Source organism: Protopterus annectens, chromosome 11.part0 (genome assembly GCF_019279795.1).
Source record: "Protopterus annectens isolate FY-2018-M chromosome 11.part0, PAN1.0, whole genome shotgun sequence".
Classification (NCBI taxonomy): Eukaryota; Metazoa; Chordata; order Ceratodontiformes; family Protopteridae; genus Protopterus; species Protopterus annectens.
This window is the reverse complement of record NC_056745.1, coordinates 550007727-550034672: the sequence shown is the minus strand read 5'-3', so window position 1 is coordinate 550034672 and position 26946 is coordinate 550007727. Positions and strand designations below refer to the sequence as shown.

Sequence of the window (26946 nt, the reverse complement as noted above, 5' to 3'; positions counted from 1 at the left end):
AGAATATAATAGGTGGCTATTTCTACTGGGAGGCTTGAAAAGTGTATCAGGAAAGACATTCTTATTGTGAATTAGCTCAGACTTATGAATCTATACAATCTACTTCATTCTAGGGAGTTCACTGATCTGCAGAAGTGTCATGCTATATTTAAAGATGGTTTTCACCGTCCCACATAGGTTCATGGATGGTAGATATACTCCAAATGGTACAGTCGATTCTTATAACTTAGTCAGCCTCACTTTACATATGGGTCCTTCTGCACTGACCATCTGTATCAACTTTGCAAAATCTTTTCATACACCGCCACATGCTGGCATCAATAATGATTTACTCAAAAGATTCTCAGATGTATTATAAGGCAGACTAACCATTTGCTAGATAACAGGTCACAAAGGGTAGTCTTGCTGGGAAGTTGGGAACATCCAAAAGTGAAAACAGCAGTCCCTTGAGGACTGATACTGTGGCACATATTAGGTAATATGTTCTGTGCACCTTTTCTGGTCATAACCATATGCTCAAAGTATACATACAACATAAAGACAGTCTCATCAAATAATGATGATGGAGACCAGACCAAACAATACTAGGAGTACTAATTACTGGGGTAAAGCAAATAGGCCTAAGGTTCAGCTTACAAACTTGTAGAGTCATGTTATCAGGTAGTTACTGACCAGAGATACGTATTACCAGAGATACGTATTAGAATAAAACATACACCAGCAGGCATAATTAACACAATCAAGACTCTAGGTGTCATTATTAATATGACGCAGAGAAAATGTCATGAGTTTAAGAAATAAGGGATTTAGAATAAAAGGTCTGCATTTTAAAACTGTGGCTTCTAAGGATCTTACAGTACTGTAAGGTTTGTTTAAAAACTTTGAGCAGTCTACCCTGGAATCCAATGTCTCTTTTTGTAATGACATAAGAAGTTATCTTTTAAGGCAACACCAGATATAATTTATTAAAAATAATCCAACCTACAAGAACATATACTTTTAGAGTACAGTTTTTTAGCTATATAACATTGCATATAGATTCATCAGAGGTCTGGCATTCAAAGTATTTCATAATGAAGTAGTACACACTGCTCCTGGGTTTTGACATCTATAGAAGTACAAAAATACACCATCAAGAAATGTTATTATTAGCTACATATCTTAAGAAATTAAGGAAAATTACTAGAAAATTGTTCCATTATTATGGACAAGCTACCAGCTTAATATGTAAATATCTCTCTTTAGAGGTACTTAAGAAGAATTCCATGAGTGTATGAGAAAATATTTTGGGGAATTTGTGTTCTGAATATGCTGGTAAGGCAGAACACAGGACACAGGCATTTATGAATTTATGGCTTTATTTGCCTCCCAGCTCCCCTACCTGCTCACCATCAGCCTGGCCTTTTCTCTAATGGGGGACAACTAAGAGCCAGGCCCATTAGCTCCCTGGGCAGAGCAAAAGCCCTACAATCATTCATTCCCTGGCCAGGGTGAAAGCTCTATCAACCCATCTGTTCCTTCACAGGTGAGAGTCAGTTATGACGGAGCATGCTTGAATGCCCCTCGTTCGGTCTCCCCTAGCTTAACTTCTCTCTCTCTCTCTCTCTATCTACAGTAGCTATTGACTTTACTTGATGCCACTGTACTAGGAAGTCTTCCTGGACAAACTTTACATGATCTATATCTGCCTACCTGGTCATCGCCAATGTGTGGTACAAGCCACAGTGACTTGATAGCTACTAACTGCAACAAGTCAACAGTCCTACTGGGATCAGTGGTATAGCAGATCATACTGTCTCCTTCTTCCCAGGGTGGGTGAGCTGGTAATGACTGCTTACTTTCATCCTCCCCTGCCTTTCCAGTGCTGGACTAGTTAACTGAACTTGGGTCACCAGGGTCATAGTCTGAACTTCATCTATTGAGGACATGTGGTTAAAGCAACCTGAAGAACTTATTGGTGGCATTAAATACATTAGTTCAAAACTTGAGCAAGTTAACCTGGTTTCATCCAGAGCTGATTTAAAAAAAAAACAAACAGTTATATGTAGTTAAGGTTACGAATCCTCAAAAATGCAAAAAAAAAAAAAAAAAAATTCCAGTTTCTTGAAAAAAAAATAAAGTACTGCATCAAGTAAATGATGGCATGCACTTTGCAGAGTATGAAAATTATCAAAGTGTACCCATTTGCTACTGAGTTTTAAAAACTTTTCCAAAGCAATAGATTTCCCAGACAACCATAGTGAGGATATATCTTTTAGCCATATATGCCTAAAGTGCTACACACATTATTCAGACTATAAATGAAGCTGTGACCTGAATAATTCAAACAGACTTGCTCTCTGCTGTCTGAACATACATTAGCCAAATACCTATGACATTACAGAGGAATGAATGACTGAGCACAAGCAAAAATACATTTTAGAACTGCATACAAACCATACATGAAGTGTTATGAAAACATTTATGAATATCAGTATGATTAAGAGAATAAAGACAAACACACAAATATATATGCAAAACTGGTGCAGGTGAATGATATAGCAATAACCCACGCCTGGGTGTGGGTAATGCAGGATTTACCCATGGTTGTGTGGTTTGGTCCCGAGGGTGAAGCCCGAGGGACCAAACAAAGACAACCGTGGGTAAATCCTGCATTACCCACACCCAGAAGTGGGTTATTGCTATTATACTATGACATTATTTAAGAAAATAAATAATTACTTTTCTTAAATAATGGCATTGTATAATGCCTCTTTGCTGCCCTTCCACAGCTGTCTGGTATCCGCGGCAGTTCTGATGTACTGCACATGCCTACGCAGTACATCAGAGCTGAGGCCAAAAGCAACGGAGAAAGCAAGATCTCCATTGCTTTTTACTGTTTCGCTATGTTAAATGGGTTTAACATAGCGAGACAGCTTTAAAATAAGCAACGGAGATGTCCGGTGCTTATTTTAAAGCTGTCTCGCTATGTTAAACCCATTTAACATAGCGAACTAAAAAGCAATGGAGATCTTGCTTTTTTTTTTAAACCTGTCTCGCTATGTTAAATGGGTTTAACATAGCAAGACAGCTTTAAAATAAGCAACGGACATCTCCGTTGCTTATTTTAAAGCTGTCTCGCTATGTTAAACCCATTTAACATAGCGAGACAGGTTTAAAAAAAAGCAACGGAGAAAGCAAGATCTCCGTTGCTTTTTACACACTGTGTCGCTATGTTAAAGGAGTTTAACATAGCGAGACAGCTTTAAAAAAAGCAACGGAGATCTCCGTTGCTTTTTTAAAACCTGTGTCTCTATGTTAAACTCTTTTAACATAGCGAGACGGTGTTTTAAAAGAGACTTATACTAATGGAAAAAGTCTGGGCGACCGGACCTTTTTCCATTAGTATAAGTCGATTTACAACATGCACGCTGGCCAATCAGCGTGCACGTTTTGGAATATTAATGGGGGGGTCATGGTATAATACTAAATAATACCTCTGGGTACTTAAGAGTATGAGTAAAAGTACCTAGGAGTGGTAAACGAGGAGAATACAACCTCTAAATATTAAGGCAGGCAACTCTATCATTCAACTTGTAAAGTGCGCAGACATTACAAGCGAAGTTCATTCTGGACATAGTCCGAAAAACTCTGGGACTGAAGTCTTAGTTTAAATATCTGTACTCCTCTTTTAAAATTAGATCTGTTAAAAGTAAACTGAATTGGGTCATAGATAATCACATGACTTTGTCTTCCATCTTGCAATACATATGTAAATAGGAATTATTCTAAAGTGTATTTATGGTTATGAGATGGGGACAATAACTGCAATTTGAGAACTTTTTTTGTGAGTCTTGATACTGCAAAACAAATTCATTGAAAGCAGCAATTACCAAAACTGGAGCATGCCCTTTTGTCCACTGTAGTATGACAACGGAATTGCTAAATATAACTTGGTGGGGTGGGGATGTCCTCCAAAGAGGGTTGCCCACTGCCAAAGAAACTTTATTACTTGTTCACTAAAAGTGGCTTTTATCAAACTTATTTCACAGTTTTGGGATTCATAGAAATATTATTCATGGACTTACCACCAACTCATGAATCAGAATACAGTAGCTATAGCTTTGAGCTGAAAAGCTTGCCTGCCATTACCAAGTCTCTGGAAGTTATTTGCGGACATCACTAGCTGGTCCACAGTCACGTCTCCTGTTCATATGTTAGCAGTCATTTAAATAAAAAAAAAGACTAAGGCCTTTTGACACTCTGCTTCTGACTGGTCTACAGCTTCACTGCTTTTATTAGGAAAATGCTTACTTACCAGTAAGAATTTCATTTGTATTTCAAAACCAAAGTTATGTCTGTATACGTATTCTTCTCATGCATGTGCCATGTTTAAATATGCATTTGGAGATAATACAGTATTAGACTAAAATACCGAATACCATGCTATTTGAGACAAAAATTCTTTCCAGAACTGTGAATTTCTCATTTTAACAAATTCTTTTCAGAATGGTGAATTTGTCATTTGTTCGCAGAAGAAAAATCAAACTAGCTGTGAGAACTCCATTACCCTTACTGTCTGAAATTAGTGTTATCTCAAAAATGTAGTCAGAAGTCAGTATTTACTGATTTATGCATGTATTTATGAATTTATTTATTTATGTACTATTTGTCAGCCTTATTTATCGTCTAACTAGGTAAGGGTTGCCATCCTAAGATCTTTTTCAGCTATGACCCAGGTCATAACAATATACTTCTACAATCAAGGTCAAGAAACAAACAGCAATAGTATGAGTGCTGCAGTTTAAACATGCAACAAAATGTGCTTTTCTAGAAAGTGAGGAAACCAACATAATGATACTTTTCAGTTCTTGTAAGAATTGTAATGTTTTGAGGATACTGAGATACGTTACATCATCTGGCATTTATGTGAGTATTTTAGGTCCTCTGAGCTTTCTCTTGAGGGTAAACTGATTTTGCTCATTCCTCATATTGATAACTAGCTGGTGCAGACTTAGTAAATACTCTTATCATCCTGTCAGCAGCATTTCATATCATTACCTAAACTGTATTCTGCTGAATTCTCCTGTTGTATATTCTTAAGAATTCTGTTTATGTTAGTGTGTTGTTAAAAGTATGCATTTTTAGAATTATTTCAGTTTTTTTATGCCATGACATCTTGTTCTGCAGTTCTGATTTCTTCTAGCATGCATGTTGACAGGTATTTTGATAGAATATTGACTCTATGTGAGTGCGTGAAAACCAGAGTATGACTCTGCCATGGAGGGTAAGTGGCAGACATATCTGTATGAATGTAAAAGGTCTGTAGTTAATGCATTGCTGAGAATTAACGCTCTTTGAATGTCCAACAACAGGACAAAAAACAACACACATGAAGGGTGTAACCCTATATGAAGGAATGGTATTGACCTTTGTTTTAAACATGTATGCACAAAGGATGGTTTTGCTCTGTATCAGGAAAGACAGTCATGCAGAAAACACGGTTTTCTCTTGTGTAAAGGGTAGTGAACTTGAGGAAAGGTGTGCATTCTATTTGCCTGTGAGCCAGGGTCTTGCAGTAAGATACAGAGGAGACATGAGAGAAGTCCAGCTATCTCAAAAAGGAACGGAAACTGGGATAGAAGTCTCTTGAGACTTTTTTTCAATTTATTTGAAACTAGAGAAGTGCTACAATAAAACAAGATTTGCCAGTGGCACCACACAAAGGAAACACACTGTTTAGCTCTAAAAGAACTCACCTGGGTGGAGTTACCACAGCTTCTGATATACAACCAGCTAATAATCGCACATAAACTTCTTTACCAACCCAAAAAACTCCTTCACTGCTCCTAAACTTAGTTTAATCCTATACCAATTTACGTACATTTCGTTCTACAAATAATTTCTATTACAAGTAATCAAAACTAACAACACCGCAGGAAACTCACTTTACTCATACCATGTCTCAAAAAACTGGAATTCACTTCCATATCACATAAGAAACATCACCAATCCAGCCCACTTCAAAACACTACTTAAGAATCACCTGATTCATGGCTCTGCTCATGCTTCAGCCCTGGCTAATTCTCAAACATCTAATATCATACCTCCTAACCAATTCAACTTACTAGCTCAAATTAATAGCTCTTGGCTTGCTGCTCGGTTTTTGATCAATTGTACTACTGTAACTGGCCGCATCTCAACTATTAATATCCACATTTCTTTGTGCTCCCAACTTATGAAGTAATACTCCTGCTGTGTAACTCAAAATCACATCAGTATGTACATCTGCTATGTCTACTTATTATCTAATATATGTTAATTACTCTGGCTGTAAATGGAATGTTTTAGTATGTGTAATATCTGGAGCTTTTCTCCCTGGTGTCCACTGAAAATGGGCTTTGCTCAGCTGGACTTTCTCAGTAAACAAATGTAAAATAAATAAATAAAATAAGAAACTTCTTGCAAATGTATATGTATGTCAATGTGGGAGTTCAAAAATGTAATACTACCCAAGCACAGGCAGAATCTGTGATCACGGCAGAGGGAGAGAAAGCTGATAAAACTGGTTAAATTGTCAATGAGCAAAGATTAGTACATTTGTGTGAGATTGTAAGTCATATTTTTGTCTAATGGGATTAAATTTAAATTCATTTTTTAAACTTTAAAATAATGCCATTAAAAAGACAAAGGTTTGTCGATTGTTTAATTATTTAAACAATTTCCACAAGTTAAATCAATTTGAATGCACCATTTCATTGACTGTACTCTCAAATATTTTGAAGCAATACATACAGAAATCATTTTCCTAGGACAAGGTCTGTGAATGGCTCTAAGAAAGGTAAAAAATATAGTCTGTCATTGTTTATCTAGTATTTGTTTCCTTTCTCTCTCTCTCTGTGTCATACATTAATTTCTCTTTAAAGTACTTAGTTTTTACACTACATTTTAAGGGGTAATGCCATGCACACCTGGAAGTGCTGTGGCCAGGCAGGATATGACACATTTTAGTTGTGATTAAAACAACGATATGTGAAGAAAATTAATATTTATACTCAAATACATTGTTTTTACTGTTTCCTTAATAACAGTGCTGTGGAACTGATGTTATTTCTGCAAGAAATAATATAAAATAAAAGTACCCAACTGGTTAATGCATGATGTTGCCTCGGAATCCAATATGTGGCAAACAAGGCATCTCATGTGAATTACTGGGTTTACCTTCATGTGTGCATATTGCACACAGGCGAACAGCAATTGTCCGAAAGGCAGTTTGCAAAGTTTGCAAACGCCGAACAGAAAAAGGTTTGAATGTGCAATGAGCAAATGCACAGTGACATTCACTCATTGCACATTCGACATTTTGGGGTGGATTGCACTATAGTGGGGATCAGAAAATGCTCCCTTTCCCCACTGTAGTGCAATCTTGGAGTTAGAATATTAAAGTAGGGGGTGTGTGGGGGTTGCAATGGGGCTTGCCCCCCTGCTTTACACTTCATTAGATTTTTTTTTGACATTAATGTTCGAAAATCAGCGAATCTGCTTTTCGATTTGCAGATTTTCGAACATTTACAACTGTCGCTGTTTTCATTTTCATGGTTACGATTCGCTCATATGAGCAATCGCATCACTGTGATTTGGTTTTGTAAAGGTAAACCGAATTACTGACTCGATTAACATCTATTAAGCTCATATTAGCAATAACTGGTTTGCTGAACTACAATCTGGACAACATGCAACTACAAAATGAAAATGTATTCAGGGACCTAGAAGCTTGAATTGATAATTCCCTCTCTTTAGACCATCATGCAACAGCAGATGTTAGGAAATGCTTTTATGTAGCACATCTAATTTAAAAGGAATATCTTCAAGGCCTGAAGAAGTAATCACTCTGTTATACTCAGCACTGATCAGACCAATTATAGAGTGCAATGCCCTTTTCGGGATAAATGTCACTAAACATATCAAACAGAAAGACCCCAAAGGTTCCTAACCAAAAAGATCATAAGCCTAAAGTCTATGAGCTACCAAGAATGGTTAAAAGGGCAATCCCTTTTTTCTGTGTCTTATAGGCTTTTGAGGGAAAATGCCTGTCTTGCTTCCCATGCCATAACAGACTTGGTTGTCTTGGACCTCCTGTATCTGCTCCAAGTTCTATGGCTCCACCAATACCAGAACAAATGATCTAAATCTTCACCAGCAGCTAAATAAAACATGGCAGAGGGACAGGCTTATAACTTAGCACTTCCAATACCTCTGAAATAGATTTCCCGTACATGTTATGCAGTTCACTGCCTTCCTTGATGACTGGATGGGTATTCACAAACTTACTCCAGGATTTACAGGTATGGTCCTCCTCAAGAAATGAGGTGCAACTGAAAAAGGGTACTGGCAAGGCACAAATGGTCTTAAGACTAATTGAGCTTAGACTATCTCTGAATCTATGAATATTTACACTGAAGGATATATACGAGGAGGAGAAGATGACTTCCAAGAGTGCAGTGGAGATTACACTGATCTACAGGAAAGATTAGAAATGGTGATGTCTATTGAAGGGGTGCATATGGATAGGGCATAACAAAGAGCCCATAACAAAAATGTCCTGAAAAAGTATTTTCAAGCAGGAGGCAGAAGTCTTAGTTCTGGTTCCTACAACTGAAAATAAGTAAGTATGAAATGTCAATTAGCTAGGCAAGAGGCATACCAAGCAAATTTGCCATGTAAATATCGTAAAGCTCTGCAGGGAAATACAAGTTAGTGTGGCATGCATTGTATCTGGGGTCAGCAGCCATGAGCAAAAAAAGGGAATGACATCTACCCCCAAAGCTGGGGCAAATAATTTGAAACCTCAGGAAAAGGACGGTCAAGAGGTCCCACTGAGGAACCAAAGCATATTTTTAAGTCAGCTGGAAGGATAAATCTTATTAAACACCATATAACACAGTTTTGGAGGAAAAAGATTAATGAGACATTGCACAGTACCCATAGACCAGAAACAAGCAGTCAAAGAAGATGTAAAAATATGTTGACATTAGGAGTAATCAAACAGTCAACTACTGCTTGGAACAGCACTATTGTATCAGCTTCAAAAACAGATGGCACTGTCTAATTTTGTAATGGTTTCAAGACTCCACAGCATTTCTAGATTTGCCAGTTACTCTATGGCCAGGATAGATGAGTTGGTGTAATGGCTAGAGAAGGCTAGGTTTCTATCCTGGATTTGATGAAAGTGTATTGGTAGATCCCCTTACACACTGTAGCTAAGGAGGAAACTGCATTTTCTACAGCACAGGATGTATTTTACTACACTGTCCTCTCTCCATCTCCGTCATGTTCATGAGATTGTATGGTATGCTGAAACTTCACCAGTTATATACTGCAGCTTATGAATTCTCACCACCACAAATGGTGATGGCCTGTCCAGGGCTCACAGATCTTCCAGCAAGCTTGTGAAAAGAGGGTTTAAGCTGGAGGGTTCATATATAAAACAGTACAGTGCAGTGGCTTCACCAGAAAAATGCTTAATGGATAATAAAAATGGCCATAGACAGGGACATAAATTGTTCTTTTGGTTTAATTCATGGTGAAGTTAGCCTGTTATATGTACTACTAAATAAAATAAGCTGCTTTTTGACAAACCTGGTATGTTTGCTGCATGTAAATTCCCCCACATATACCACAAGTACAAGATACAGCATCGCAGACATATTATCAGAAGATTTAGCTCTTTGCTTGGAGATCGGAGAAGCAAAGGTCAAAAAGGAGAGGTCCCAGCACTGATCCTTGATGGGGACACTGATAATCATTTTCATATACTCTGATGAGGCTCCTGCAACTCACATTGTATGAGTGTTCTGTCTTTCAACCTGTTTCCTATCCCTCTTACCAAATATGGGTCAGTTTTTAATGCATTTAGCTTCTGTATGATTCCAGCATGAGAAATCTATTGAAGGCCTTGGTCAGGTCAAAATACATTGTGTATAATGACTGGCTACCCTCTACAGACTCTGTAACCCTTTTAAAAAGTTTAGCAAATTCAATAGACAGGATCTAGCCTTCAAAAAGACAGACAGTTGGAGAGTACATCGAATAAGATTTTTGATATTATAATTAATGAGGTCAGCTGTAATACATTCCATGGCTGTTCAGAAGAGGCTTGCAAGATAGATAAATCTGTAATTACTTGGGTGAACTGTAAGGTCACTCCTACAGAGGAGTGCTATCATCGAAGTGCAACACTCATCAGGAATGAAAACAGAACCTAAACTTAGGTTAAACATTTTAAGGGGTGGGTCTACAAGGACATGTTTTAGACTATTATGTATATGCCAGATCCCATAGCTTTTGACTCAATTAGCACTTTCAGTAAAATATTCTTAGAGATATTTGGGTTAGTAAAGGATTTAGGTATTTCAGGGTGGTTTTAGGTAGATATCTTGAGGGCCAAGTTAGTACTGAATTTGTTTACATGGATGCTGGCAATGTCTGTTAGATTAGAGTTGATGGCAGCTCCCCATTGAAATGTCGTCACCAGAAATGCCAAGTCATGAAAAGCCAAAAAAAGAAAGACTGAAAACCCAGAGACGAGCGAATCTAGAAAATCAGTCTTCTCCTTAAAACTTCTTCTGAACTTATATATATCAACTATGAGATCACTATACCTCCGAGAAAAGGAACATTCTAAGAAATGGCATCTTGGACTTAATATATGTAATTCTGATTTTTCGGCCATTCAGTCTCCGGATTTCAAGGTTCTCTCTAGCAGGTCCAAACATTTCAAACGGTTACTGTAGATGGCATCATTTGAGTAGGTTCAGAACAATGTAGGCTACTATTTCTTAGTTTGCTAACATAGCTAATGAAGGATTTATAATTATTTTTGGCTTCAGAGATGAGCCTAATTTCACATGTGCCTTTAGTAGACCTGATATTGGTTTTTAGTTTTTTTTTGTAATCCTTTTGATATTTTCCTTGAGAAGTTTTTTTTTGGATTTGCCATATAATTTAAGATATTTCGGTACTTACGTATTATCGCAACCAGATTTGCGAGGTGGTCATGTTTCAGTTCAACAGTGTCTGTTAAATTTAAAAGGGTTAGCTGCACTGTTAAAAAGTCTTCTGGTATGTTACTAATGGGTTTAGAAGAGGAATAAGGGGGCAAAATCAGGTTTTTGGATAGCGTGCTTTACCGACGTCACGTAATGAATATAGCGATCACAACGAGTACTGCTCGTTGTGACAGTAGGGATGAATGACCGTTATTTTTTGGGTGTAACATCCTGGTAAATGCTTACTATTTACATTGTGAGCCAAAGTTCATACATCCAATAAAGTACGTAGACAAATGAACACACAGCAGTCGCAGTGATGGCAAGAAATCATACCTTTAATTTGCTGACTGTTGTCAGTAAAGCGATCATTCATTCTGTTACACTGCATCCAAAAGCCTGCAGTCCTTAGTCAGATGTTACAAAAAGGGAAGGTTATGAGGAATAAATGTATTTAGTTTTACTCGTCAGTCATCATAACAACGAAAGTTGCCTGTCAGGAAGTGGCAAGTAAGACTTTTAACCGCGTTTCAAAGGTAGCACTTCTGTTGTTGAGAACCTGTTCACTCTACTCGCAGTTCCATTGACGCCCATTGCGAAGCAGCAGTCATGTGTTTAATTTGGACAAGGACACTCCCTGCAAAGAGGAAATTTCAGATTATTCCTCTTCGTATATGGCAAACAATGGGTCCCAATAGTGTGTCACACTTCACAGTGCCCTTCTTCCATAAACACACATACTTTCCCAGAAAGCATTACACAGTATGCCACCTCACAAATCTGGTTGCTACAGAGTTTATTTATTTATGGTTGGGGACCACTGGAGTGGTTTATTTTTGAATATATTTGGTTCTGGCAGTGACCGTTAGCTTTATGCATTTTTAAACAGGTGTAGAATTTCTCTGTGAAGCTTAGTGCTGTATCAAGGTTAGGGTTGGTGCAGTTAAAAGTGAATTTTGATCTCTCATTACAGAGATGGTTGAATTTGGGCTATTTATAATCTTCACATTTAGTGGGGTTTCATGAAGAAGCTTTTGGGAGTCTAATGGAGAAGGTCACAAGTTTGTGGTCAAACTTCACTGGGGAAGGAGATACCAGAGAAGGGGTAGTACAAGATACAGCTGAATTTGAAACACTCTGGACAAAATGATATGTCCTCTACTAGGTTTGTTTCCCAACTGCTCAAGCAAGTTTTTGTTTATTATGTCTAGGACATTTGGGGGATATCCTACATTGATATACAGGTATCCAAGCTTATTTATTTATTTTTTTATTTATTTCAGTTTGTTAACCGGGAAAGTCCATTGGGCCAAGGTAGCCTGTTTTCAATGGAGGCCCGAGGAGAAAAGCTCCAGACAGAAAGACAACATACAATATACAATGTATTAGTACAGCATATGAGAACAGCAGTTTAACATTCAATATACAGCAAGGCAAGATTTTACATATCTTGAAATATATGAGCTGAGTCAATCACTTATAAGATATTAGCAAAAACAATAACTTTATGTTTATTTAATACACTACATGTATTTAGGCAAAGGAATTTTAGAGAGATGAACTGAAGCAGTGGCAGAGATTAGAGTAGAATAGAATAGGGATAGATATCAGGAATCAGGTAGGATGGGTACAGGAGCACTCCCAGAGGGAGTAGAGGTGAGAGTGGAGTAGGGTTTTAAAAGATGGTAGGTTAGGGGTGGTTCTAATGTAAGGGGGAAGAGTGTTCCATAATCTGGCAAGGGAGAATGATAGTAGAAGTTGCCCTGGTGTGTGTAAAGGCTTGTAAAGATCTAAGAGGTTCTGATTTGTGGATTTAAGCGTTCTATGTGACTGGTGAAGTTTTACAGAAGAGGAGAGTGATGGACAGTTAGAAGGTTTGAAAATTAGCTTGTGTGCTGTAGTTAGTTGAATGAACTTTAGGTAGCTTGGGAATTCCAACCAATTTAGAGCATGTAGGGAGTTGCAATGGTGAGTAGAGGATTTAGTTCCTGTGGCAAACTTTGAAATTTTGTTACAGCATGAGGAAAGTTTAGATTTTAGGGATGATTGGAGGTTAGAGAGTAGCAGAGCTCCATACAAAAGGGAGGGTAGGAGGTAGGTGGTAGATTGGAGTTGTCTAGAAGACATAGAGAAAGGTAGTGTCTGTGTTGATAAAGCATATCGAGTTTTTGATGAGTCTTTTTAATATTGGTTTGTAGGTGGATGTCAAATGTTAGCTGAAGTGAAATTAGTATTACTCAAAATATAGAGTTTTTGCTAATAAGGAGATTATTTACAACACTGAGAAATCTGGTGTGGTTATCAGGGGACAAAGAAAGTTCTTAGCAAGCTGCTATTTGATAATCACTTCTATCTAAATTGATCTGTAGTTCAATGAATTTAGCTTGTGGCTTCCTTGGGATCCGCCTGATGTAATACATCCTGGAAATTTAAACACAGATCCCATTTGGTCTGAAGTCATGAAAGGACAAAACTTGGGTATAGAGGAAGTTCTCACTTTACACTTAAATGGAGTCTCAGTAATCATGCAGACATGGAAGCATTCCAAATGCAGGAGTGTCTCAAGATCAGGAAATGTATTCTTCTGACTTCTGGCATTGAGGACAGCCACTTTACAGTGATCTAGTTTTGGGACTGATATGTTATTTTGAGGCAACAAGGGCTTTAGCTAATATGCGGAAAGTTTGGAACGAGAGGTGCAGACCATTTTAGCAAAGTAAACTGAACTGTTGAGCATCTATATACTGATACAGAAAAGCAAACTGAACTGTTGAGCATCTATATACTGATACAGAAGTGTAACTGGCTCAACCTGTGCCCTGTGCCAGTATCACAAACTAGTGCCCTACCACCTCAGCTCATCAATGTTGGCTTATTAAAGTTAGACACACAGATACACCCAGCTCTTCCACTGAAGTGCAAAAAAAAAAAAAAAAACAAAAAAAAAAACAAATGCCCATTCCTCCTATGGGCAGGTCCCCTCCCTCCTGCCTCAGGCATTCAGTTCCCATGTCTATGACCTATACCATTTGTTTGTTTTAAAATCATTCCTTCTTTTAAACTGTAGTTGAGTAACAAAAACCAACAGTGGGTGGTATCTACTTCCTGTCAGAGTGTAGCCCACTTGTGTGGTGGGTAAAAAATCAGGACAGAAGAACACTCTTACTGGAATAGTTATTACTCCTGGTGGTTCAAGTCTAAGTCTTGAAAATGACTTAGCTATTCCTGACTAGTCTTGAGGAAGACTGTTATGACGCTTAGAAGGGCCTTTGTAGTATTGATGAAGACTGTTTTGGCTCTTATAAGGGCCTTTGTGGTGTGGAGAGGGGGTCCTGAGAAGGACCTTTGTAGTCCTTAGGATGACTGTTGTGGTTCTGAGAAGAACCTTTTTGGTGTGGTGGTCCTGAGGAGGACCTTTGTAGCCCTAACAAGGACTTTTTGTGTAGTACCTGTCAGGTAAGAGGTTGGGTTGCACCCTCTGAGTCTCCACCTGAGCAGACAGGGTCTGGCACTGTCAACAGATCTTTATTTGGTTATAAAAAGGACCTTTGTCAGCCCTGATGGGTCCTCAGTAGGTCCCTAGCTAGTCCTTATAAGGACTGGTGTGCCCCCTTGTTGGTCAAAGCTGGGCTAGGTGATTTTCAGGTGGGTAGCCCTTAAAAGGACTGGTGTGTCCCCTTTTTTATTTGATCCAAGGCTGGGCCTATTGGTGGAAACACAGTCAGTCTTTTGAGGGTCCTGAAAAGGACCTAGGTAGCCCTTGGAAGGACTGTTCAAAGTTAAAAACCTCTATCCCTTACAGGTCAGACAGAAAAAAAGGGATGGACAGGCCTTAGACAAAACCAAAAATAGGCCACAGCTAAACACATACACTTAACATAACACAACACAAACAGCATGCAAGATGATCACTGTGAAATAAACGAATCCTTAAGCCAGTTCGAGTCCAAAATAAATCTTTTATTCAGTCCTTGCAGGTTACAAATTCCAATATGACCTTCCTCAAAGCATTGTTCTGCGTGACTAAACCTTGTGTAGTGTGCTTACTTTTATACATATCTAAAGGGGGTGTGTCAGGTTAGACAGCCAACCACGAAGGTGGGGGGTTGGGTAGGGCGTTGCCTTTAATCACTTGTCATATGTTATCGTGAAAATTACAAAATAGAATTGTTAAGTGGCACACCTCTACTAGCAGCTAAAAACAAAAAGCAGGCACTAGTGGCACTAGTGGACCACTTAACTCTAAACCTTGTTAAAAGGATTAAAAGTAGGGTAGTATAACTCAGATAAGTTTCTATGAAATGTAACACAATACTATTAGTTGTAACAACATTCTGGACCTGATTGAAAGATGAAAATGGTTAGCCACACTCACCAGAGGGATTGACAAAAGACTTCCTCAGTAAAGCATTAGCTCATAATAGTAAAAAGTCTCTTGTCACCGTAGCTTTCACCAGTGCACAAAAGATTTTTACTAGCAATACCATAGTCAGAAAACTTCAAATCTTCATTTGACTAGCAGTAATGGATCTTAATTTGGACTCCTTTCTTGGAGATAAAGTTCAATCTGTTTCTCTTTTCATAAAAAAATTTCCAGGCTTCTCTGGACTCTCACTCTTATGACTTCTGCTATATTACATTTAACCTGACCTTAAAAAAAGAGCAGGTGTACAGCTGATGTCTATTGCCTGAATCTCAGATATTTTATTTAATGTGGCCATCCTATACTATTTAAATTGTGTATTTTATGGCAATAAATAGTTGTATCTCTTCATGAAGATGGAAGCCAAGGTGTAGGATGGCTATTTTGTCTTGCTTTATTTCCATTTGTAAAACAGAAGTCTGTAAATAGTTATTTTGTGAAGTGCAGTCCTTATTTTCCTGCTTAAGCATTTTCTCCTCCTAAATCATTCCATTCTTCCTCTTCCAGGTAGTTTAGAAAAACCTATTATAACTACTGGTACACAAAACATCCTTGTAGTGCATGGAGCACCATGATTATGCTCAAGAAATGATGAAATAATATCCTGGTTAAGAGATACTACAGAGTGAGACCCAAACTTAATAATGCTTAGAGGATTGGTAAGTCCCTCCAGGTACTGTTAAAATTGAGTCTGCAAAAAAAGTAGACAGGAGTGACCAGAAAACAGCACTAGCATGGCACAAAATGGCTTTGTTCCAACTCCTTTTTCTGCCTGCTGTCTGCTAAAATACTTTGGCTACAACTGCTTTCATTAGATATGGAATATATAAGACATAAAACATTAACTACTTCCTCACTGCTTTACCAAATTTCAAAGCTGGTACAACACATCATTTTTTTTTTGTAATCTAAGTTCTCACTAACTAGTAGCACATGGAGAAGATAATTCTCCATGCACTACAAAAGCATTATGACTGTCTCTTCAATCACAATGAAAAACTATGCAATCTCGACTGGGATGCCAAGATGCCAAGATTCACCTCAATTATTATTTCTTGTCTCAAAAACATAATATGCTCATTATGATCAGCAACCCGATCATAATCCTTTATGCCTATGATCATTTGCATCACTTGTTAGGTTGTTAGGCACTGGATATATATATATATATATATATATATATATATATATATGTGTGTGTGTGTGTGTGTGTGTGTGTGTGTGTGTGCATGTGTGTGCATGTCTGTGTTTACATATATACATATATATATATATATATATATATATATATATATAAAACACACATACACATACATAAACATATAATTAAGTAATGAATTATTGCTACTGAGACTAATTGAAAATAAACAGATCAAAACATTTTATTGGCAGTAACCATATTTTATATTGCCTCTAATTAGCTATAATTATTTAAACTACAGGTGTTTTTGTTTTATTTTTAAAGACTGTGAAATTATAGTTCTTAAAATGTTTTGTAATAATTTGGAGCTTTTCTCCCCAGGCCTTCACTGAAAATGAGCTTCTACCCAGTCAGACTTTGCTGGTACTCAAATGTCCAAAAAAAAAAAAAAAAAAATATATATATATATATATATATATATATATATATATATATATATATACACACACACATGGGTCTACTTTGGTTCATTGAATCTCATTTCACTGAATTTCACCCCAACCACATAGCTGAAAACACAAATAGCTGAAAACTAATTTCACTGAATCTCACTTCACTGAACTGCAGTTAGTATACATGGCATTGTGTAGAGTACTGTAAGGCAAGTAAAAGGAATATGCCATTTCCCCACTGTAGTGTAAAGATTCAGTGAAATGAGTTTTCAATGAAACAAAGTAGACCCATACACACGCGCGCGCACACACACACACACACACACACACACACACACACACACACACACACAGAGAGGGGGGGAGGAGAATCATCCCATTATGTTTAGTACCACAAAAGTGAATTCTATTTGTTGGATGAGCAAATGACACATTCAGGGTTTTGTGTCAAGGTGTTATTTGTTTTACTACAGTGGTAATGGGCAATGTGTTTTTGTATTATTTCTGAAATCTCAGAGAATGTGATTTGTATGTTAAGGGTGTACCTTTTCTCCAGTCTTGTGGGACTGCAGAGTTAGCATTTCTTTGTAAAGTGATGTCGAGGTGCTATAAAGCTTTCTATCTGCTAAAAATCGAGTTTAATGATTTTGCCTTGGTTTTGATTAAATGTCATTTCAGTCATTTGGCAATGCTAGACCATCTCTCAATACTGACACAAATTCTTTATATGTGTTGTGATGATCTGAGGTAGTGCCAGCTATGCCAAATAGAGTAGGGCAGGGCATGGGTAACATATGGCAGCATAGCTAGCTAGAGTTTTTGTAAATAATTTTATGTCATTTGTATATCAGACTGATTTGTACAGATGTTTGTGTTAAAAATGTATCAAAAGTGGGCCCTGCTGGACAATAAAGAAATATACATTTATATCAGACTGTACTGCTGTAACTGAGGAAATGCATATATGTTAACAGAGGATGCTGGAATGAAAGGGGTTAAGCTCAGCTCAGCTTACATTAAGAAAAATAGCCAGTACTGAAATTATTTTAGATATTAGTGAGAGATGTGATAGTGACTCTCAACACTCTGTTTTTGGGAACCAGACAACAAAGAACACTCACCCACTTTATCTTGCCTTCCTTTTGTAAGTAACTGAACTAGGGAACAGTAATTTATCACTCAGTTATGAAAACAGTGAGATTAGCTAAAAGTATTGTTTTTCTGTATGTCTGAGTCTTTCCATCTGTGCTAATTTTTATATTTCTTGTGAACTGAAACTCTAGTGTTTATCATAAATAGATATTCAGTATTTTCATGTTTTCTATTTTATTATTAATTATTAAATATATTTAAACCATTAATTTTGGCTGGTCTTTTAGAAAATAGTTTAACCTTTGAGAGTAATTGCATTTATTTGGTGACACTGTGGCTTCATGCTCCTGAAAGTCTTGCTGCTTGGCTTGGAAACACTACCATTGGTATAAGTATTAATTTTAGTAAGAGTAACTGGGTACCCTAGCAAGACCCTTAAAGTAGCTGGCTGGTGGCAGTGACTCTACCTTATAGTCTGGACAGAGGTGGTATGGTAGGTAAATCTGTGTCAGCCTTTCCCAGGTGTGTGTGTGTGTGTGTGTGTGTGTGTGTGTGTGTGTGTGTGTGTGTGTGTGTGTGTGTGTCTGTGTGCCTGTGAAAATCAAATCTCAAAGAGTGTGTGTGTCAGCTACTTGGAACTGGGATACAGAGCACTGTTTTCTGCAGAAAGAAAGGTGAAGTCTTATTTGGGGCCTGGAGAAGAAAACCCAGTCCCAGGTCTAGTTTGTGCTCCCTGTGTGCTCTTAAGGAAAATTGTGCAGACAGCTGCATCTGAAAATACTGCGTGTATCCATTTTTGTTCTAAGTGAATGTTCCCCACCAATCTCAGTGGTGAGGATTGAGGCTCCTTGATTACTGGGCCAGACGGGGGACATCACATGTGTATATAAATACGAAAATATAACAAACAAATAAATAGAATAAACTCACCTCTAGATCTCTCAGAACTCTTGGATGTTCACAAGTTTGCAAATCTTCCAGAGCTTGGGACCACAAAGTCTCCTCTGGACGTTCATGGCCAGTTGTATAGCTGCAGTAAAAGCATTAAAGCAAAATAAGCAGGTATTTTATCACCATTCTTCCCAATACCAAGCATTTAACAACTCTGTACTCACAACATCAGACATTTTTCATCACTGTACTCACATCAATTGCCTATGCTGAATCTCTCAAACCAATACATATTAGTACTCACATGTACACTAACCTAACAAAATTACTTCCCTAAACCTAAATAAAAAAAAAAAAGTCACCCTAAGTGCTACATTTATAAATGCATTCAAAAATAAAAAAACACATACAGATTCATAGGTGAATACAATGCTAACTGCCCTGAAGGGACATTTTAAGCCTATCTGGTACCTTGTGTCTATGAGATCCAGACCTTAACCATTATGCCAAATCCATCCCTGTATATATAAAAAACTGTATGTATATATATATATATATATATATATATATATATATATATATATATATGGGTCCTAGTCTGAATATCGACAGTACATTTAATCAAAACATACTTGAGCGAATTCACTTTAGTGAAAGTGCATTTTATCGAAAATGCATTTTTGAAAAAAAAAAAAAAAACAACACGCAGTTTGCATGTAGATTTAGTTGTACAGCAACATGTAGTGTTGATTGCACAACTAAGAAAACTTTTACTTAGATGATGGTACAGCGGGGATAAGGGAATATTCTCTTTTCCCCATTGTAGTGCAATCTCAGAGTGAGAATATTAAAGGAGGGGGATGTGGGGGGTACAGTCCCACCATGGGGAGGTGCAGAGGTGCTTGCACCCCTGCATAAACATGAGTAGTGTTTTACTTGTGTAGGTTTTTTGGCGTGTTTTTTTTTTTTTTTTTTTGCGAAAGTGAGTTCGCTCATGTACGTTTCACTGAAACGTACTTTCAATGTTACAACATAGATCCATGTATATATATATATATATATATATATACATATATATATATATATATATATATATATATATATATATATATATATATATATATATAAAATATATACAGCATCAGCTACAACACCCTCCCCAGAAAACTGTACTGCATAAAACACATTAAAGCTACATTCACTAGTATGACATTAAATGCAATTCAAACAGATATAAAGCAATGGGCACGATTCATAAACACAGTGCTCAGTCAAATTAATTACATCAAAATTCACAAAAAGCACTGTACAAGATCCCAGTAAATAGTTCATTAGTGGGCAATCACATCTAGTACATATATATATATATATATATATATATATATATATATAGATATGTGTGTGTAAATGAGTGCTGTCTTCCACAAACAATATACAGAACAATGCATTCATAAATGCTTGATATTTTGTTCCAAAACATAGCAAATTATGACCCAGGAAGTGAGCTAAATGCTACCATGTGTTTACACAAATTAATACAAATTCAACAACATTTAGTACAGAAATAGCAGAACTGGAACAAGCCATGTGCACTGTCATGCACAGAAGTAATTTCTTGTGCTATTAATATATCACACATCATTTTTGAATGGACAGTTGCTTCCTAGACATACTGTGTGACTTATGCAGTGGTTTGGATGTATGCAGTGCTAGAGGGCATGTGTGGGTCATCAGGACTGTTACTATCCTGACCAATAGAACCTTACCGGTTCCAACTGTACAGATGTCTGGAATTTTGCAGATATTATCTGGCTGGATACTGAAGCCATTTCTCTAGTGTCTACTGGCCCATGCAAGGACATACATTCAGATGTCCCAGACACAGTCTGTGCAGACACTAGTGACACTTGGATTCTACACAGTTTCTTGCTTCAGAAACTTTAGTGCTGAGGATTATACATGTTGTGATCCATTCTTTTGCTACTGCTGACATACCTGCACATGTAAACTGGTACGGATATCATTCTGTAAATGTTCAGCTGGTACAACAGAGGTGTGAGATACACTGCAGTAGCAATGATGCCCACATCTGCTGCCCTAATGGTTAAAAAAAAAGTCAGCATTCACAAAAATCAACATTACTCATAACTGACTGTAATAAAAATAAAAATAAGAAAGTGGCTACGTGTGTGTGTGTGTGTGTTTCTGGAGACTGTAGCCTTAAAACTCCTCATGATACCCACATCTACACCCTAATAGCCTGTACCAGGATGTATGTTAAACAAAAAAATCATAATTCAGGAAAGTTACTTCCATAAAAAAAAATCAACATTATACATAATCATCTTTAACAAAAAATGCAAAAACAATGTGTTTGTGTGTGTGTGTGTGTGTGTGTGTGTGTGTGTGTGTGTGTGTGTGTGTGTGTGTGTGTGTGTGTGTGTGTGTGTACAGGGAGCTTTGCAGCCTTTAAACTCCTCACAATGCCCATATCTGGTAGGATAAATCAGGATATATATGGTAAAACAAAAGGTCAGCATTTATAAAATCTACTTCATAAAAAAGTCAACATTACAAAAAAATTGACTTTAACAAAAAAATACAAAACCAGTGTTCGTGTGTGCATGTGTTTGTACGGGTCTGAGATACTCCTGCATCTCTAAATATACTAATTCCAGACTGCCCCTGCCGTTTCCTACTCTCATTCTGTTGAACAATCCTTTTTAAGAAAAAATATGTTAATCAATTAAACTAGTTTGACAATTCCCATTTCATAATTATATTACAAACAGCATGGAACCCTCTGTACCACACTTTCAAGTATAGTGGCATATCTCATGGACATACTCTAAGCGACACTGGCTGCACTGACCCACCAGAGGAACTTAAGCCCCACACAAGGGCCAATAATCACATTTATTATTTACTGCCAAGGTTATAGCATTAGGGACAATAATCACATTTATTATTTACTGCCAAGGTTATAGCATTACTAAATGTGTTTCTCATCACTTAAAGATGCATTTGGTACCTTAGTGACTCAGGAGGTGTATGTTTGTACAGCTCTCTAAGAGATGAACAAATATTTTTGGCATGCAGAATTTTTCTCAGTTTGACCCAAACAAGCCTTACAGCAACAAATGAACATAAAAAATGCAAAAGCTCATGCCATCAGATTGTCCCTCCAAGGCAACCTGGACAGCAACCATGAACAATGAGCTCATGAGGAACATAGTACTCCAGATCTGATACTAAATGCAAGGGATCAGAATATGCATAGTCATCACATCTCAATGCTAACACATGCTACAGACAACATGGACAGGCCAATGCCCAAGAAGGAAAGTCTCTCCTCACTTAGAAGCTTGGCCATGACTTATGGTGTGTTGTATTACACTAACAACACTTTTTCAATATGATTTTCTACATGATTTTAGCCCCTCTGCTTGCTCAACTTCAAGCCCCTCTCAATCAGACTTGAGCTCATTTGCTCTCCTATAGTATGTATCCCTACCTTGGGATTGAGATCCGCCTGGAGACTCCTGATTACACTACTGCTATTTCAAAGTGTCCCCTCCCTCACCCATAACCCCAAGTTTTGGCATAAATGGTCCAACTGGCCTTGGCACCATCAAGAGCACCTTAAAAGAGTAAGGTTCATAGGTACTTTCCCGTGGTAGTTTTTAGCTGTTACATTTTCCATATAAATGGCACATAGATTAGCCATTTAAAGATAGGCATGACATGAGTAAGAGAAGCACTTTGGTTTATGTGGGCTGGTCAGATGATTTGAAAGAAGCAGCACTCTCTGTGATACATACCTATCCCACCAACATGTTTTATTTATGTTGCAATAGGAATGACAGAATAGGGTCTGTTGAAGCTCTGTATGCAAGGCAGAGTTCACCTCTCAGTAGCCTGTATGATACTGAAAAAGGGGAAAAGCCTTTGAAATGGTCTCCATAGCTTTTAGGATTTACCTCCTTGAATTCTGTTAGTGAGAAAACATTGTGGTGACAAGTGTTTGGACAGGTATATACTGAAAAGGACATTATCCTCAAAGATTAGCCTTATGAGTGCTGAGTAGAGTAGAACAATTAAATCCCTTGATATGAACATGATACCTTTATATATAAGCAATGCAATGAAAAAAGATAAAAAAACAGTTAAACTGCAAACATAGATTCCCAGCCCCTAACCACAGGATCAACTTTCAGGGGTGTGTTGTTAATGTGATAATTACAAGGGGAGTCACACTTGCTGAAGGATGCAGTTATACACTTCTTAACATCTAATTTGACTCTATGGTTTTGACACCATCTATTTTTGTGATAAGCCATCTTGGAGGACCTTGGTGTCCTCTGGGTAGATTATGATGGCACCACATTTGTAGTCATACGCAAACTTGGTCAGACACAAGTCCTTATCATTAGCTTTGACCTCCACTAACTAAATGCTAAAGAGGAGTAGCCCATGGACTGAACCCTTGTTTACACAGCTAGTGACAGGTCTTCTGGAAGAAGTAGATTCACCAACTCTAACTTCCTGAGCTCTATGCATGAACCAGTTTGCTATCCATCACGTTAATTAGGGAGTGACATTTAGCTGGAAAAATCTATTTATTGTACTCAAGTGTGGGATGGTGCTGAATGTCTTTGTGAGATCAAGATATGAGGTATGCCCTCATTCATCATTTCATTAACTTTTTGGGAGAAGTCATCCAGGTTAAGTAGGCAGGACCTGCTCTTGACAAATCTGAACAGGGTGGGGTCAAAGTCTGTAGGCTACCATTATTCTTATTTATTAATTCCAGAATTCTCCTTTTCATAGCCTTACAGATGAGACTGGTCAGGCTTATATATATATATATATGAGGTCTGTTAAAGCCCCACCATTGTGCAAGGAAATGACTGCTGCTGTCCTCCATTTATCTGTTATGAAACCTGTTTCAGTATTAATACTGAATAGGTTCTGTAGGGCATTAGACAAGTCAAGTTTCAGAATGACCATTAGTCAGAATGGTGTATTATCTGGCTCCTTAGATATAGTATTCTTGGCCTAAGATAGTACCTTGAGAACTTGTTCATGGGAGATTTGATGGGGAAGTGTAGGTGTGGGTATGTGATACAAGAATATTGGAGGAGAAAGGGGGGTGAAACTTTAGCTAAAATTGTCTGCTAGCAGATTGGCTATGTCCTCTGGGTTCAAGTACGGGATATCATTTACTATTAGCATGGCACCGTGCTGGATATTGTTTCTGAGATTTTTAACACAGTTAAAGAAGTTTTTTTTGGTTATTCTTCACCTTGGTGGCTCTTTTACCTCGTATCTGGCTTTGACTGATTTGATCAGAATCTAGAGTTCCTTGTTTAATTTAGCAAAAGTGTATTTGGCATCTTGAGAATTAGATTAAATTTGCATGCAAGAAGTTTTTTCTTTCTTTATTATATAGTCTATTTATATTCAAGTTCATTATTGAATATTTCATTGTATTTATTTCTGAGGGGACAGGTGCATCTATGTAGCCATTCACATGCGAGTATGAATTAGGGTGTCAGTGCCACTTACTGGCACTTGGTAAGTTGAAACTTCAACTACTTATTTATGTAATGGTGTAACATGAATAGGTGTGCACTGCTTTTCATGTATTCCTGAGGACACTGAGTCTTTACTCTTTATCTTGGCTGGTCTTACTTTGACACTGCAGAAAACAACACATTTCTTGGAAAGGCAGCAACATATGTAAAACAGGCAAGTGAATACATATATATGCTATTAATGAAATGATTGCAGAGATGCTGCATAATATTTCGTATTAATGGAGATATTTATCCATCAGTAGCTGTGCATCATAGAAGAATGGCTTGCAGTGCCATCACTTTTGGATTGTTGGCTCTAAACAAGGTTATGTCAGTATCCTGTGAATAAGGATTGGGAGTAAATACTATGCACTTTATAGTTCCACTGTTTACAGAGTATGTCTACAAAATGCTGTCATGTCAGTGACCTGTGTATAAGGATGCATAGCATGCACTCTGCAGTTTCATTGTGTTTGGGTTGTTTAGTTCCAAGTGTTCTGAGTACATACAGTATCTAAAATAAGTCCTCTAGTCTCTACTGCATTTAGGCAAGTACCTTTAAAGCAAAGTCATGTCAGTGTCCTGGGTATGAGGGTGTGTAAAAATGCACCTCATAGTCCTATCATGCTTGAGTTGTTCACCCCACATGCAATCATTTCAAACATCCTGGGTATAAGAGTGCCTAAAGTGATATCCATTGTTCATCATGTTTGGGAGTGCTTCCTTAACACCCAGACAAAGCAGTATATGTGTTATAACACTCCAAAAATTAAGCTACATGTTCTCATTACCCCTCCTGTGTTTCCTTCAATCTGCCTTGTCATCTCAGGTGTCCTGCTAGTGTTCTAAGTTCACTTTGATAATTGCTGGCCTGTGGATAGGGTCTATGTCATAAAACTGAAAATGCAAACTCTTGAACGCCCACATGAGCGAACAATCAAAAACTCGAAATTGGTATTGTGGAGGTCTGAGCCCCCCACACTCCCTGCTAAATATATATTCCTGCTCTGAGATCGCACTACAGTGAGGAAAGGGCAAATATTGTGATCTTCACTGTACTGTGATTCCAAAATACCACTTTGAAGTTTCTGATTATTCGCTCATGTGAGCGTTCGAGAGTTTGCGTTTTTGTCTTTCTGAAGTAGACCCTGTGGATATACATACATTGTACAAAGAAGGCTCACTGCAGTTTAAAGTATTATAAATATGCCCATATTGTTTGGATCTGCTCTCATAAAATGCCTCGAGTTTTTATTTTTTTCCAAGGTGACATTCCCTCTTGTGCATGACAGCCATCAATCCCATTTCGTCTGTCACTCATTGTTCCCAGTAATACTATAGGTGCTGTGCCAAAAGTAGATCTGAAAATCAATCAGTCACAACCTATAATTTCTTTGAGATGATTTGTAAGTACTCCACAAAAAAGTAAGACTTGTTTTTAATCACAAATATTGTATAATAATGTTTTGAGCTATCTCTGCTGGCATCTTATGTTTCCTTCTCCATCTGTGCTGTCTGTACTGTAATTAATCCCCTCATCTCCTAGAGTTGAACCCAGTACAGCCATTCAGTCCCATCCATCCCTTGCTGGCTCTTCTAGTTCTTTAGTCAACTAATTGAGCAAAGGTTATAAGGGTCACATTCACACCTTTATCATTCTGCACCATACAACTAGCTTACATTCCTTGAGTTGTGAATGCATGTGACACTAATGAGGTATAGAATTCTGGCATTCTTATACTTTCATAGAATCATGCAGAATACTAAAAATATAATAATTTTGCACATGTATGTTTTATGGGCTGCATTTACATCCAGGAGTCTGTATACAGATGACAGTGCTGAAAGTTATGCATTATACCAAGCATGTCTAATACAGATGCCCATTATCTGTTAAATGGATTGCTAAAAATACAAATTAGGTCATTTTAAACCACTCCAGCAGAAATGCTTATGTTTGCTATGAGGTTAATTTATGCTTTGGTTATGTTTATCCTTTGTACATTTACTGGACAGGAGTGACTGCACAAAAGGCAATGTAAAATGTCCGTCCATTATGGTTACATTACCTAATCAGAAGAAGTTTACTATAAAAGGGGTATTGTGACACACCACTATAGCCATGGCAGGGTATTATTTGGCTGACACATGAAGGTTAGACATTCTCAGCATACATATTCATTGCTAATCATTCATGTGTGTGTGTTTACATAACAAATGGTCTGGAGTGGATGTTAGATGCACTGTCAGTCAGGTGGCATGAATGAGCAGAATGGATTCAAGCAACCTACACTATAGCTCTCTACTCCATCAGACTTCCAACATGCCCTTTCCACTACCA

The 26946-nt window shown here is 37.5% G+C and overlaps 1 protein-coding gene across 1 annotated transcript in view; it reads right to left on the bottom strand.

Annotated features, from left to right (window-relative positions):
• Positions 1-26946, bottom strand: part of GRIP1 (glutamate receptor interacting protein 1) — a 2220015-nt gene that overhangs the window by 198271 nt on the left and 1994798 nt on the right. The window contains exon 20 of the mRNA XM_044088060.1: positions 19066-19165. Coding sequence (XP_043943995.1) covers positions 19066-19165 — 100 coding nt within the window. The remainder of the gene's footprint in view (positions 1-19065; positions 19166-26946) is intronic.